We start from the raw sequence: 16,258 nt of genomic DNA, 5'->3' as shown, positions 1-16,258 counted from the left end.
ATGACAGTCTCTAGGTCCATCCACATCTCTGCAAATGGCACTATTTCATTCCTTTTTATGGCTGGGTAATATTCCATTGTATATATATGTACCACATCTTCTTTATCCATTCCTCTGTTGGTGGACATTTAGGTTGCTTCCATGTCCTGGGTATTGTAAATAGTGCTGCAGTGAACATCGGGGTGATTTTTAAATAATTTACCTCTGTATTTCTACATAATACACATAAACTGCTCTCTCTTGGTTTATTAATGATAATAGCTCATTGCCTTCCTGTTATATGAGACTTTCAGCTCTCCTTTCCTTTCTGTTCCTCTTAATGTAATACTACAGTGCATATTCAGTGTTTCCATTATTGTGACAATAACAAATGGTCATGCAGAGCCAAGTATACTATGATATGATCATAGGTAAGGAGAGGTGGAAATGGTTTGCTCTCAGCCTGACCGCATGGCTGTTTATTCCATGACCAAAACGTGGCTGGCAGGGCTCACGCTCAGTGGGTGGTGTGTCTGTTATTGATGTTGATGGTATTAATCTGGGCAGCATATGGGTGTCTCCTGTGTGCCAGCTGCTCTGCTGAGTGTTGGTCTCAGAAAGGTAAGTAAGACTTGACTCAGCCCATGCAGTGAAAGGAGACTTGTGGTGGGTGTCAGTTTCCTCGTGGGGCAACACGGATTAGAGCCACTGCAGGAAGTGTGGATCTCAATTCCAAGGGGGACATTTGAGATGGGGCTTGATGCCTGAGGACAAGTGTTCCAGAAGGCTGGGTCACCAGGCCTAGAGGGTAGTGTGAGCAAAAGTGTGACACAGGGAGAGAATCTGAGGTGGGCCGGGAGTTTTGTGGCCTGGAAAGGAGGATTTCTGGGACAGGTCGCAGGAGATGAGGCTGGGGTGGTGGGTGGGGACAGGACGAGGCTGGGTCTTGAAGGGCTTGCTAATCCCTGCTGAGAAGTTGGAATTTAGCCTCTAGGCAGCAAGGTGCTAAAGGATTTCTTTTTTCTTGTCTTCCTCCCTTCCTTTCCTCCTCCTCACTCTTCTCTCTTTCTTCCTTTAAGTAATTTAAAATTATATAATATTTGACATGTGTAAAATAAGTGTAAATTATAAAGCAAACCAATAAAGTGAACACCTTTGAACTCACCATTAATTTAACAACAAAAACTTTGCCCATACAATTAAATTTACCTCATACTCTTTGATGTCTGTCGAGACTTGCCTTTTCCACTCTTGCCTTTTCCACTCGGCATTGTATTTCCAAGATCCACTGTGCTGGGGAGGCTGTGGGGCATTCATTCACCACTGTCTAACAGTTCATCATGGGGAGATACCACTTGGAGGATTTTTTTCTTTAAGATTTATTTATTATTTATTTATTTAATTTATGTTTGGCTGCATCAGGTCTTAGTTGTGGCACGTGGGATCTTCGCTGAGGTGTGCGGGATGTTTCATTCCGGCGCATGGGCTCTAGTTTGCGGCACACAGGCTCTCTAGTTGAGGTGCTGGAGCTCAGTAGTTGGGACGTGCGGGCTTAGTTGCCCCACAGTATGTGGGATCTTAGTTCCCCTACCAGGGATCGAACCTGTGTCCCCTGCCATTGTAAGGTAGATTCTTTACCACTGGACCACCAGGGAAGTCCCTACTTGGAGGATTTTAATCAGCGATGGAAGTGATGAAATTTGCTTTGTAGCAAGATCACTCTGGCAGGTTTTGCTATTCTTTTTAATCTAAAATCTAAAAATCTTATGGGACTTGCCTGGCGGTCCAGTGGTTAAGACTCTGTGCTGCCAATGCAGGGGGCACGGGTTTGATCCCTGGTTGGGGAACTAAGATCCCACATGCTGTAGGTTGTGACCAAAAATAAATAAATAAATAAGTAAAAATCTTACAGCTCTCTTCTCTTTAATTCTTTTTTTTTTTTTATAAATTTATTTATTTACTTTTGGCCACGTTGGGTCTTTGTTGCTGCGCGTGGGCTTTCTCTAGTTGTGGCGAGTGGGGGCTACTCTTTGTTGCGGTGCGCGGGCTTCTCATTGCGGTGGCTTCTTTTGTTGCGGAGCATGGGCTCTAGGCACATGGGCTTCAGGAGTCGTGGCACGTGGGCTCTAGAGCGCAGGCTCAGCACTTGTGGCACACGGGCTTAGTTGCTCCACGGCATGTGGGATCTTCCCGGACCAGGGCTTGAATCCATGTCCCCTCATGAGAAGGTGGATTCTTAACTATTGCGCCACCAGGGAAGCCCTTCCCTTTAATTCAGACATAACCACAACCCTCTTCTCTGCTGGGTGGGAGTGTATGTCCCTAATAGATACTCACCACATCATTTTTCTACCCCGACCACTAGCTTTACTGTCAGTCATTTGTACTATGAAAACAATAGGTGTGCTTTCCAAGTATAAAATCATTCTATTAAATATGCATTTTAAACTGTACAATACTAGTCTCTGTTCTTCTTCAGCAAATGCACCCAGCATTGATCAGAGGTCACAAACTATGAGCCAAAGATGTGTGTGTGTGTCTCTCTCCTCCACCCCACAGATGTGCTGTAGAGTTCGAATGAAACTGGAATTTCCCTCTTCTCTTGGAAAATGGAGGATCTTTTCACATGGGGTGCCCTGTGGTGCCAGTTGCTTGGAGCTGTATAGCCCTGCTGTCTGGCAGGATGGCTGGGCTCCCCACCTGGCCTGCTCCCTTTATTCATGCTACCTGCTAGGCTCCCAGGTTCCTTAGGTGTCCTCGAGTCCTTGTGCTTGGGGGTCAGTGAGGAGGAAGGCTGGGAGGAGACTGGCCTCCCTTCCTTGGCACCAGCCTTGTATACAAAGCGTGAACTGCTCTCTTACCAGCTTGGTGGGGTGGAGAGTTTCTTGTATTTTCTCACTCAGGAGCCAGCTGTGCTGTGTTCTGCCGTCCCCTGTGCGTGGAATTCAAAGTGTACCGAGGCAGGGGGCCAGAGGCCTGGTCTGGGCCTCCTTGACCCCTTGGGTGGATGTCCTGAGTTCTGCTCTTGGGATTTTCCTCTTGGGGAGCTTCTCACTACTTTTCCTCTTTTTTCCCCTTTTAGCCTTGTATCATCAAGATTAAAGACTTTTTTGATGCCGAAGATTATTATATTGTTTTGGAATTGTGAGTAGTAAACTTTTTTTTGTTTCCATTTAAACGTTTATAAGCCACCAAAGAGCCTAATGGTGGCTTGCATTTATCCATCCTGGGGACCCTCAGTGTATGTATGTGGTGGGGGGTTAGTATCAATTCTGAAATCCCTCTAGTGTGTCCAAAGGCATGTGGATCTGAGGCTTGTGTTTGAATCTTACTCTGCTGGTGACTGACTGTCTACCCATGGGTTAGTTTACTTCACCTCTCTGAGTCTCATATTCCCTGTGTTAAATTGGGGTAATAATGATAACCCCAGGCACAGATGCATAAGGTTCAAATGCTGTGAGGGCTGGAAATCCCCCAGCAGAGCACCTGGCACACTAGGTGCTCGAACACAGGTACATATTATTACTCTGAAATAACTGGCCTGGGTGGCCCTTGCTGCTTGGGATCATAGTACCAGGTTGCATGGTGACACCTGAGTATCTTTCAGGTGCTGGTTTTCTTGCAGGTTTATTTGGTGTGATTAAAATAATTTCCTGTCTCATTCCTGGAGAGACCTGTTTTGATGTTCGTTCTGCATAAATGTGCAGTGTTTCTGGGAGTGGCTGTCATGGCAGAGAGACAAGGCTTTACTCCTGAGCGGGAAACAGTGGCTATGCTGGCTGACCATTAAGATTATAAATAGCAGCCCCAGTCATAGCACTAGGAGAGACTGGACAGCCCTTGTACTTAAGGGAATATCTGTTGCTATGAAATAGGAGATTGTTATTTGACTGGATCTAGTTAAAACATTTTAATAATAATAGTAATAGTAATACAATAACAGTAACTGATACTAATTAAGTACTTAATATGAGCCAAGTCCTGCTCTAAGCACGTCGCAGGGATTGACTCATTTAACTTTCCTGTCATCCAGATTACTTACAAGTTATTGGTGAGTTACTGTTTTTGGGTCCACTTTACAGAAATGAGAACTGAATTGCAGAGGGATTGAATAATCTTGCCAAGCATCTCCACTGTGCCAGGTGCTTTACCTACATCAGTTATCTCTTAATTTTTACAACAGCCATCAAGGTAGGTGGGATTTTATCCCCATTTTTTGAGGAGATAGAAACAAGCTCAGAGAGGTTGTGTAACTTGCCCAAAGTCCCACAGCTGGGAAGTGGTAGAGCTGGGCTTCAGACCCCAGTTGATTGTAGGTTCCTGCTTTCTCCTCTACACCAATCTCAGAACCACCTGGGGTGCACAATAAAAATGCAGACTCTTGGGTCCCACCTCTGATCTACTGCATCAGATTTTTTAAAAGCTCCCCAAGCGTCTGCAATTCCCACCGTGCTCTTCCTCCATCTTTCCTTGTTCCTTAGTTTCCAATGGGCACATCTTTGTTGTGGAGGAGGCTTATTACCTTACTGCTTTTACAAATGGGAGTCGAGTGAATGAACACTTTGCTTGTCTTAATGAGTTTGCTTTGTTTGTGTTATTCTCTTCCTTCCAAGTGAGTTTCCCTCCAGGAATGAACCCCCTGCTTTGCCTGTGTGTTTCAGGATGGAAGGAGGAGAGCTGTTTGATAGGGTGGTGGGAAATAAGCGCCTGAAAGAAGCTACATGCAAACTCTATTTTTACCAGATGCTCCTGGCTGTGCAGGTAAGAGAAGCCCTTGCTGCTTTTGAGAGTGTACTTTCTTTTAAGTGTTACTCTCCCAGTTAGGCAGAAGATGAGGGACCAGGGATAAAAACCCAGAGAACAGAGTGTGTGTGTGGGTTGTTCCATTCTTGGCAAAAACATCCCACCCCTTTGACTCAGATGAGAAAGCTCTTGCTGTGAGGCTTAAGAGAGTAAAAAAAAACGAAGTTAAAGAAATAAACACATTCCCACATGGCCTCTCTTTAGCTTGGAGGTATTCCTGGAGGGGAAGGGATCTCTACTGCTGCCTGATCCCTCCAAAAATCCCCCTTACCTCAAGGGGGGAGCTGGGCAGGTATGAGGACAGATCACACCCCGTGGCACAGTGCTAGGGGTTTCTTACACATGTAGTATCTTGTTAACTGTAGCAGGCACGCAGGCAGGGCATGCTCTGCCTTCTCTTCAATATTCGGGGCAAGTGTTGGGTGGAGGAACAGCTGATGGCACCCTGCATGCTTCAGAGAACATCACCCTTTCTCAACCCAGATTTGGTTGTGGCGATTCCCTGCCAAGGCCTCTTCCCTTGAGAACATACTGTATGCAAGAGATGCAGTGATTGGGAGCAGCTCTTGCATTGGGTGAGGATTGAGGGAGATTTTCCAGGGGCTGGTCTACCTGGGTGCCCACCCTGGGGGCTTCACCAGATGAGTGGAGGTGTCTTGGAGAATTTTTCCTCTAGGCCAGAGGGATATCCAGAGAAAATTGAAGCGCATAAATACCTAACCAGTGCTTTACTCTCTTAATGGTTTGTTCCCAACCTTATATTATACCAAGAATATTAAGATGAATTGAGTACAGATCAGTGGATGTGGGAAACTTGTTTTTCCTAAAGAAATATGACTTAGTATATATAAATGAATACACAAAGAAATATCACCATTCTATTTCAGCCATAGTTTTCAAAGACTAATCTTTGCATCAAGGAATATGTTAACTCTGGGTGTTCAAACAGATAATCTACACGTGTACTTTACAGAGTCCCTTTAAAAATATTCTCAGGGATGGAATAACCAAATGTACTATTTTGGTGGAATTTTTATAGTTTAAGATGGTCTCATAATATTTTATATCATCCATTTACATTTTTTTATTGAAATTGACATCTTCTGTTTCTGCCAATATGAAGGGATAGTTATTATTTTGAAGAGTGAAGTAAAATGTCTACTGTCATAAGTTGCCTTTTTCATTTTTCTACTTTTTTTTTTTGCGGTATGCGGGCCTTTCACTGTTGTGGCCTCTCCCGTTGCGGAGCACAGGCTCCGGATGCGCAGGCTCAGCGGCCATGGCTCACGGGCCTAGCCGCTCTGCAGCATGTGGGATCTTCCCATACCGGGGCACGAACCCGTGCCCCCTGCATCTGCAGGCGGATTCTCAACCACTGCGCCACCAGGGAAGCCCCATTTTTCTACTTTTTTAAAGAGTTTCTTACAAACAAATTTGTAAACACTAATCCATTTATCCAGTGGTTTTCTATGATTTGGGGGAATATGGTTGTGAGTAACATGGCTTACAGTTTCATCCAGCTGTAAAGTGTGTGTGTGTGTCTCTCTCTCTCTCTCTCTTTCTCTCTCTACTCACATACTACTCGATATATCTAAGGGTCATGCCTGTCTTTCTATGCAGTACCTTCACGAAAATGGCATTATACATCGGGACTTAAAGCCAGAGAATGTTCTACTCTCATCTCAAAAAGAGGACTGCCTTATAAAGGTAAGAAATGTATGTTTTATATGTGGCCAGTAGATTTCTGTTCAGAAACTGTTTTTAAATTCATCAAGTAAAAAGTAGGACCATAAAAAGGTAGAGAACTTGACCTTCCCACTTTTAGCAATTCTTTTAGAGATCAGATGGTATTGCTCCAATCCAGATGTAATGAGCATTTATTGAGCTCCATTGTGTATAAGCCACTTTCATCTTCAGAGGGAGGAAGTAGGGGTCTAGATGGGAGAAACACATCCCCTGTCTTCCTCTGTTTAAAACAGCACTTCCCAATCCTGGCTTCATTTTAGATTCCTCTGTTGATTTAAAAAAAAACCAAACAGGGCTTCCCTGGTGGCGCAGTGGTTGAGAGTCCGCCTGCCAATGCAGGGGACATGGGTTCGTGCCCCGGTCCAGGAAGATCCCACATGCCGCGGAGCGGCTGGGCCCGTGAGCCATGACCGCTGAGCCTGCGCGTCTGGAGCCTGTGCTCCGCAACGGGAGAGGCCACAACAGTGAGAGGCCCACGTACTGCAAAAAAAAACCCAAAAAAAACCACCCAAACAAACCGTGACACCAAGCCTACGCCTCAGAATCACTGTAGATGGCACCCAGGTGTAAATATTTTCCTCAGGCTCCTCGGGTATTCCAGTTTGCAGCCAAGGTTGAGAAACCGGGGTCTAAGGAGAACCAGGAATAACTAATTAGAATTCTAGAGTGTCTGTTTACGGTTATAAGCCTTTCGTAAGGTTACAGAAAACCCAGATCTAAGTTGAGAAAACCTGGGCCTTTAAGTTCCTTGGCTCAGGAATTTTCATTTAAGCAAAATTAAATAACTTGCAGAGTTTAAAATTACCTTACCAAAACATCAATGTGTAGATTCCAGATTAATGGCAGCACGAACCATAGGATAGGAACTGTTCTAATCTGCATGTCTTTTGGGACTGGCAGACTGTGTTACTCTTTATTTTATGATGTCATTAAAAGTGATTCCCTTTTGTCCTTGCTTTAGATTACTGATTTTGGGCAGTCCAAGATTTTGGGGGAGACCTCTCTGATGAGAACCTTATGTGGTACCCCCACTTACCTGGCTCCTGAGGTTCTTAATTCTTTTGGGACTGCTGGATATAACCGTGCTGTGGACTGCTGGAGTTTAGGAGTTATTCTTTTCATTTGGTAAGAAAAAGTTTTCATCTCTTCAGACTCTGGTTGGAGGTATTTAGGTGAAATCAGCAATGTGTCCAGGTCGAGAGCTTGTGTTTAATTTAGGTCACTTATTTTGACCATCAATTTAAAGCAACACCTAATTTTTCATGATGCTGAAAAAGAAATCGATGTATCCATGAATGCCACTGAGAATGCCACTTGATTTCTTTTCCTTTCTCTCTCTACCAACATTAAGCCTTAGTGGGTATCCACCTTTCTCTGAGCATAAGACTCACGTGTCACTGAAGGATCAGATCACCAGTGGAAAATGCAACTTCATTCCTGAAGTCTGGTCAGAGGTCTCAGAGGAGGGTATGGATACGAAAGGGTTAAGAATTTGTGGTTTGCTAGAATGTGTGTGTGCCGTGGTGGGAATTTCTTTTCAAATTCTGTGATGTTTTCTCCTGTCAATCCTGTTCTTATTTTCTGTTGTTAGTTTTGCACCATTTGAGAGGCAAAGGAAATTATTAGGAACTTGGGCTACAGAGCCAGGCTGATGTAGGCTCGTGTCCCGGGTCAGCTACTTCCTAGCTCTGTGACCTTAGGCAAGTTATTTAACATCTCTGGGTCTCCATTTCATTTATTTGTAAAAGGGGCACAATAAACCCCTACCTTAAGGGGTTTTGTGAGGGTTAAGTGTAATATGCTCACTGTGCCTGGTATCTATTTAAGTGTGCAAAATAATGGGTAACTTTTTAGTTACAAGGTCTCCTTTGAATTAGTAAGCACAGCAAGAGCTAAATGTAATTACTTTGTATTTTAGAATTTAAAAGGGTAACTTTGTAATTCTCAAAAGAAAAAGTAGAAAACTAAAACAATGTACCACAGATGATTGTGCTAAGTGTCACAGTGTCTAAGGAATAATATTGCAATATACAACCAGCCTCCACTTGTTGCTGGCCGTCAAGTTTTGTTTCTGCTCCTTTGTTTCAAGGAGCGAGCTCTCGCTGGCCGAGGAGCTCTCACCATCACTCTGTGGGTCTGGGAGAGAGTTGGCTGAACATCCTGAGTTTTAGAACTGGGGGAAGTTCATCTTTAATTAGTTTGAACTTGAGTCCAGCAAGGAGAGTAGGGATGGAGAGCTAAGAGGTTGTGATGTCTGAGCAGGGAGTGTTGGGGAGCATCATGGTCGTTCCTGGTGTTCTAGAGCACGTGGACAAATACAGAGTGGGGAGGATTAGGGGGCCATGCCTACTGATCACAATGACCTCAGCCCCTCTCTCCTCTTTCTGGATGTTGGCCTGTGATTCTGGCATACTCTAATTTTGTTGATTTAATGCCTTTATCCTTCTCACTGTGATTTGCCAAATTATCTTACTGCTTTAGCTCTGGACCTCGTCAAGAAGTTGTTGATAGTGGATCCAAAGGCACGTTTTACGACAGAAGAAGCTTTAAGACACCCGTGGCTTCAGGTGTGTATGGGGCAGTGCCTGCCAGCCTAAAATACCCGGGCAGCCCTGAACGGTGCCTGAGAGATGGGGAAGAGGATGAAAACATACGTTTGCTTTGTTGGGTCTGTTTAATGCAATTTTTAAAGACTGAGGTTTAGGTGTGTCGGTATGTGTATGTTTGTCTGTGGGTCTGAGCGTGGGTGTGTCTCGTGTTTGTGTGCAACCTTTACAACTTGACCTGGATAGACAAGCTCACTTTATGGCCTGTCCTGGTTCCACTTGGCTTCCCTGTGTCTGCGGTTCAGTTGTGTTCCATTGTGCTCCTTTGAGAGATTGTTCTAGCTCCAAATTTCCACCCTAGCTATGTCCTTCTCTTCTCTCAAACACCGTACCCCAGACGGGCGGGATGGGCTGCGTTCCAGCCATCTTCAACCTTAGATCAGGGAAGCAGGGGTGGGAGGAGGGGAGCAGCCTCGCTGGGGTAGAATCTGGCTATTTCTGAAGCCCAAGTGATTGGGCATGAGGGGTCCCACTTCTCGTTCATGGTGAGTCAGCATGCCGTTAGCAGATTGTCACCTGTGCCTTTCAAGTCTGCATTTCCTCTGTGTCCCTGCTGGGGGTTGTGGCTGCCATTAGATTATGTACTGATCTCATTCGAGCTGCCAGGGTTGGAAGTCCTTAGTGGCTTTGGTGGGCTAGTCTTTGGTGTTAGAATTCACTATGGCCTCGGGCAGGCTTTTTGATGGATGCCAGGTCTTCTGTTAAGTGGAGTTCCTTTTAGCACAGCCATATGCCTTTCTGTTAACTTTCATTTGGTCTCTGTTTCCTGTGGGGATGGGGGACTTAACCAGGTTGTTTGAGCTGGAGGCTCACATACTGTGGGAATTTCTAGTCCAGGAACTCCTTGGGCCATCTAGTCTCAGCACTGTGCTTCTGGAGCTCTGGGAAGAGTGTCCTCGTTCTTTCTCTCTTCCAGCCCTTCACACCGAACAGTTCTGCTCAGGCCAGCTCAGGTTGAGAACGAGAAATCCTTACAAGAAACAAAAAGTAGATATATGTGTTTGGGATGTTGCCCTGGAAACAGCAGTCCCTCCAGAAAAAAATCTGTCAGATGATTTAGCACTTAATAGACCACACAGATTTGAAACTGCAGGACCCTAGAGAAAAGGAATTTGGAAATAAAGGGTGCCTTTGCATGTGGGGACTTAATTTTGATGAAAAAGAAAACATTCCTCTTGGCTCTTTTCATGGGCCTTAATAGGGAAACTCTTGGGGGCCAGATATGGAGGTAGAGGAGCTGTGTTAATCTTGAAGAAAACAGAGCTTGCCAGTTAGGCCTGGGAACAGGGTTTACATCTGCCCAAAATGTACAAACAAGCATAGCCTATTTTTCTTGTACTTTTTGTCTCAAAATTGTTAACAACTAAGGAAAAGGTGAAATTCAACCCTGCCACAGGGGTCTCACTTGAATACTCTTTTGTCCACATTTTATTTTTGCAGCAGAAGGCGGAGTGAACATTCAGTGAGGACGAGGATGCCAAGTGCCCACAAAAATCACCTGCTGGTGACAGTTTAGGTTTCATTTTGGGAAAATTCAGTGTTTTTGAGGAAACTAAATGGTTTTACGGGTCTGGCACTGGAGTGAGTGTTTGGAATGTGAATTCTGATCTCTTTTTTGTTATTAACAGTGTCCAATTTTGGGCGCATCCCTTATACCCACCTTTGACCTCATGTTCACTTCTTTTTTTTTTTTTAAATTAATTAATTAATTTATTTTTGGCTGCGTTGAGTCTTTGTTGCTGTGCGTGGGTCTTCTCTAGCTGCGGTGAGAGGGGGCTACTCTTCATTGCGGTGCGAGGGCTTCTCATTGCAGTGGCTTCTCTTGTTGCGGAGCCCAGGCTCTAGGCACGCGGGCTTCAGTAGTTGTGGCATGCGGGCTCAGTAGTTGTGGCTCGCGGGCTCTAGAGTGCAGGCTTAGTAGCTGTGGTGCACGGGCTTAGTTGCTCCGCGGCATGTGGGATCTTCCCGGACAAGGGCATGCACCCATGTCCCCTGCACTGGCAGGCGGATTCCTAACCACTCTGCCACCATGGAAGTCCATGTTTACTTCTTGAAATAGAGGATTTTTTCCTGCTTAACTTGGAGGCATATTACAATGTCACATTTTTGAATAGATTGTAGACATCTCAAAGGAAGGGTATTTACAGATACACATTCTATCTGTGGTATGTAATGATCTCCTTTTTCAGATTACTGCTTACCGATGACTCTTTTTATTTTCATTTCTGGCTGTGCCATGGCTTGTGGGAACTTAGTTCTCCAACCAGGTACTGAATGCGGGCCCCAGCAGTGAAAGCACTGAGTCCTAACCACTTGACTGCCAGGGAATTCCCAACTGATGACTTCTTTTAAATACAGGCTTAAATAGGCTTGTGGTCATTTCTGTTTGGCTGCATGGTTTCATCTCTTCACGCATTCATTCATGCTTTCAGAGGACAGGTAAGGAGCTCATGTGTCAAGCACTGTTAGGCACTGTGGATACACAGTCCAGGTGGCGGCCAACCCTGACTACAGAGCAGTGAGCTACATGTGGTAATAGGGGTAGGCACAGAGTATGGAGGATCCCCAGGATGAGGACTGCCCACAGGGCTTCTGGTACCCACAAGTTCACACGGTGTGGAGACTGTCTAAGGGCAGGGTGGCCTGGGGATGACATAGCAGTATTACTTTGCTCAGGCTGCCATAACAGAGTACCACTGACTGGGTGGTTTAAACAATAGAAATTTATTTTCTCACAATTCTGGAGGCTGGAAGTCCAATTTCAAAGTGCCAGCAGGTTTGGTTTCTCCTGAGGCCTCTTTCATTGCCCTTCAGGTGGCTGCCTTCTCTGTGTGTCTTCACTTGGTCTTTTCTCTGTGTGCTTACATCCCTGGTGTCTTCTTCTTTTCTTATGAGAACATCAGCTATAATGGATTAAGGCCCCACCCTAAGAGCCCAATTTAAACAAAAAATTTATTATATTTAAGTATGGTTGATTTACAATGTTGTGTTGGGCTTCCCTGGTGGCACAGTGGTTAAGAATCCACCTGCCAATGCAGGGGACATGGGTTCGAGCCCTGGTCCGGGAAGATCCCACATGCCACGGAGCAACTAAGCCTGTGCACCACAACTACTGAGCCTGCGCTCTAGAGCCTGTGAGCCACAACTACTGAGCCCGTGAGCCACAACTGCTGAAGCCCGTGCGCCTAGAGCCCGTGCTCCGTCAGAAGCCACCGCAATGAGAAGCCCACCCACCACAATGAAGAGTAGCTCCTGGTCGCTGCAACTAGAGAAAGCCCGTGCACAGCAACAAAGACCCAATGCAGCCAAAAGTAAATAAATAAATAAATTTATATTTAAAAAAATGTGTTCATTTCTGCTGTACAGCAAAGTGATTCAGTTATATATATGTATACATTCTTTTTCATATTATTTTCCATTATGGTTTATCACAGGATATTGAATATGGTTCCCTGTGCTATACAGTAGAACCTTGTTGTTTATCCATTCTCCATATAATAGTTTGCATCTGCTAATCCCAAATTCCCAGTCCATCCCTCTCCCACCCCTACTCCCCCTTGGCAACCACGAGTCTGTTCTTCATGTCTGTGAGTCTGTTTCTGTTTCATAGATAAGTTGATTTGTGTTATATTTTAGATTCCACATATAAGTGATATCATATTATAATCTCTAGGTCCATCCATGTTGCTGCAAATGGCATTATTTCATTCTTTTTTATGGCTGAGTAGTATTCCATTGTATGTATGCACCACATCTTTATCCATTCATCTGTCGATGGACATTTAGGTTGTTTGGCTATTGTAAATAGTGCTGCTATGAATATACGGGTGCATGTGTCTTTTTGAATTATAGTTTTTTTTTTTTTTTTGCTGTACTTGGGCCTCTCACTGTTGTGGCCTCTCCTGTTGCGGAGCACAAGCTCCGGACGCACAGGCTCAGCGGCCATGGCTCACGGGCCCAGCCGCTCCGCGGCATGTGGGACCTTCCTGGACCGGGGCACGAACCCATGTCCCCTGTATCGGCAGGCGGACTCTCAACCACTGCACCACCAGGGAAGCCCCTGAATTATAGTTTTGTCCAGATATATGCCCAGGAGTGGGATTGCTGGATCATATGGCAACTATTTTTAGTTTTTTGAGGAACCTGGATACTGTTTTTCCATAGTGGCTGCACCAATTTACATTCCTACCAACAGTGTAGGAGGGTTCCCTTTTCTCCAAATCCTCTCCAGCATTTTTAATTTGTAGACTTTTTTTTTTTTTTTTTTTAATTTGTAGACTTTTTAACGATGGCCATTTTGACCAGTGTGAAGTGGCACCTCATTGTAATTTTGATTTGCATCCCTCTAGTAATTAGCGATGTTGAGCATCTTTTCAGGTGCCTGTTGGCCATCTGTATGTCTTCTTTGGAGAAATGTCTGTTTAGGTCTTCTGCCCATTTTTTGATTGGGTTGTTTGATTTTTTTTGTTATTGAGCTGTATGAGCTGTTTATGTATTTTGGAAATTAAGCCCTTGTTGCTCGAATCATTTGCAAATATTTTCTCCCAATCTGTAGGCTGTCCTTTGGTTTTGTTTGTAACTACAAACAAAACCTTTGCTGTACAAAAGCTTGTAAGTTTGATAAGGTCCCATTTGTTTACTTTTGCTTTTATTTCTATTGCCTTGGGAGGCTGACCTAAGAAAACAATGGTACGATTTATGTCAGAATGTTTTGCCTATATTCTCTTCTAGGAGTTTTATGGTGTCATGTCTTATATTTAAGCTAAGAGCCTCATTTTAACTTAATTATCTGTTTGAAGGCCCTGTCTCCAAATACAGTCACAATTCTGGGGGTTGGGCTTCAACATATAAATGGGGTCTGGGGGGGGCACAATTCAGTCATAACTCACACAGTTCAGCCATGACAATCACAATTCAGTTGCCACAGCGACGGGGGAATAGCATTTTCAACATTGGTTGGGTCCCTCTGATATGGAGGCCCCTGTGCTTATTACAGTGCCTGGCATCTAAGCGTCCTCAACTGTTCACTGAATGAATGAGGGAGGTGGGTGGGCAGGGAGGCACAGAAGGCATTTCTGGCGGAGGCTGTAAGCAGGTGTAGGAGGAAATAAGGAATGGACCTTTGAGAGTGGCCTTGCTGAGAAGTGAGATCCTAGAGGACAGTGTGGAGTGGAATCCAGATGAACTTGGCACTTGGGCAGTGGGGAGCTACACTGAATGATGCAATAAACAGTGATGGAAGCAGGTGATTCTAGCTACTAGATGTAGAACAGGTGAATTCATCCTCGAGCACTAATTTTTCTATATCCATCAAATTGCTGAATATTGAAGGCCTTCACTCCTAGGTCCTTTCTCCGCACCCACCATGGTGCACTTGGCGTAGTGGGAGGAGTGGAGCGGGGGTTGGATGGAAAAGTACATGAGGATTTGGAAGTGGGCTGCTCTGGGTCTGTATTCTGCACATGCTACTTGTGAGTGGCTGAGCTCAGCTTTCAGCTGGCCCCAAAGCCCAAGTCCTAGTCCTGGGTGTTTCACCTTTCTGAAGGTAGGGAGGGCTGTCACCTCTCAGGGCTCCCAGATGCAGAAGTGAGCCCTGCAGAAGTGATTATTCATGGAGGTGGGCAGGAGTTTTCTGTGTACCCTGCCCCACCCCTCATTTCCCTCTCCAGCAGCAAGAAACACCTGTTCACTTTTTTTTCTCATTAGCTCTGGGATATTGTGGGCTTGAAGTCCTTCTGGCAACTTGTGCAGTGCTTGCTGCGTGAATTTTCCTCGGGTGCAGGGTTGCTTTGTTAGGGTGGCCCTGGTGGCCAATGAGACCCTAACTGGTCTCATTGTTGGCAGTGGGAGGGGGGACCTCCTGGAAAGATCTGGGGAGCAGCATGGAGCCAACCCCAGCCTTTGACCTCCTGATCGCCATCTCTCAGGATCTGGGATGCTGGCTCTGAAAGATTGACTGCTAAGGTCTATGGTTCTCTCTGACCCACCTGGAGTTTTGTTTGTTTTGTTTTGTTTTTTGCAAAATAAAATTTATTTGCTAATGAAATTAAAATATAGTGAAAACCAAGAAAATGCTCTTTCAGAAGATTTTATCATATTTCAGCTATATTCTATTGATAATAATTACTTCTATTTTTATTATTTGTATATCACCTTTCGGTTTACCAAGTCCTTAATAATTCTCTCCTACCTTAACACTAGTCAAAACACTTGAAACCATTTGAAATAGTTTGATGGGGCTTTGCGACATACTGTAATGCATTTTCTACCACAGATTTTCAAGGATCATATAATGAAAATAAATTTATATGACAGGTTTGGATAAGCAGCTATTTCTTTGCTCCCTTGTTTTCACAGATGAAATTATGTAATTCCGTAAGTATATTTTAGTCAACCAATCCTTTTGTTACATAGTTATATAATGGAAAGGTGACAGTTGCTCATTATGTTTTAGTCAGTCTACTAGTAGTAGACATTCACCCGGAGCTCTTAAGCGTATGGGTTTGGTTCAGCCAGTGTTGACTGAGCACCGACTGCTGATTAGACTTTTCCCTTTTCTCCACATTCATCTCCATCTTAGCCTACTTCCCTGTTTCCAGGGGCATCCTAGCCCTGCCTTTCAGGAGCTTTCTTTCCCTCATTCACAGCCTACTTATATTTTTCATTTCTTCACAGGATGAGGACATGAAGAGAAAATTTAAGAACTTGCTTTTTGAAGAAGAAAAGTCGATGACTCTGCCCCAGGTTCCCGCCCAGGTATTCTGGATCATGGTCATTAAATGTAGGCTAAGTTTGAAGAGTCAAATGAGTGGAGGATAAGGAGTTTGAATAGTCTCTTTAGCAGTGATTGCTTAACATTTTTTTGGTAAGGAATAATGTAGTAGATACTTTGTTTCAGCTTGATCTGCTCTGGCACCTTTAGAAGATTTAATAATGAAGACCATGTTTAATGCATTAGAGAAACACAGCTAGGGGTTATTTAGGAAGTCTCCTGTAAGGCAAGATTGGAAGACTTATTAGAGGCTCAGATTTAAATTTGCTGAAAAAATTTAAAATTTGGGGGAGTGGTTGATGATTTCTGATTATATCTTATTCCTCTAAAGTTCTTTGTAGGTATCAGTTAA

General features: G+C 44.3%; 2 protein-coding genes across 5 annotated transcripts in view; both read left to right on the top strand.

Moving 5' to 3' along the window:
• CHEK2 (checkpoint kinase 2) overlaps positions 1–16,101 on the top strand; it is a 39,384-nt gene extending 23,283 nt beyond the window's left edge. For 2 of the 4 annotated variants that reach the window (XM_060029424.1, XM_060029425.1), the window contains exons 9-15: positions 3,062–3,123; positions 4,641–4,740; positions 6,379–6,489; positions 7,490–7,653; positions 7,880–7,995; positions 9,010–9,095; positions 15,810–16,101. In XM_060029424.1, the coding sequence (XP_059885407.1) occupies positions 3,062–3,123; positions 4,641–4,740; positions 6,379–6,489; positions 7,490–7,653; positions 7,880–7,995; positions 9,010–9,095; positions 15,810–15,953 (783 nt within the window). In that variant the 3' untranslated portion in view covers positions 15,954–16,101. The remainder of the gene's footprint in view (positions 1–3,061; positions 3,124–4,640; positions 4,741–6,378; positions 6,490–7,489; positions 7,654–7,879; positions 7,996–9,009; positions 9,096–15,809) is intronic. The other 2 variants (XM_060029426.1, XM_060029428.1) reach the window with 2 other exon arrangements.
• TTC28 (tetratricopeptide repeat domain 28) overlaps positions 1–16,258 on the top strand; it is a 661,711-nt gene that overhangs the window by 48,897 nt on the left and 596,556 nt on the right. The window lies entirely within an intron of this gene.

Source organism: Delphinus delphis, chromosome 13 (genome assembly GCF_949987515.2).
Source record: "Delphinus delphis chromosome 13, mDelDel1.2, whole genome shotgun sequence".
Taxonomy (NCBI): Eukaryota; Metazoa; Chordata; class Mammalia; order Artiodactyla; family Delphinidae; genus Delphinus; species Delphinus delphis.
This window is presented reverse-complemented; position numbering and strand designations above follow the sequence as displayed.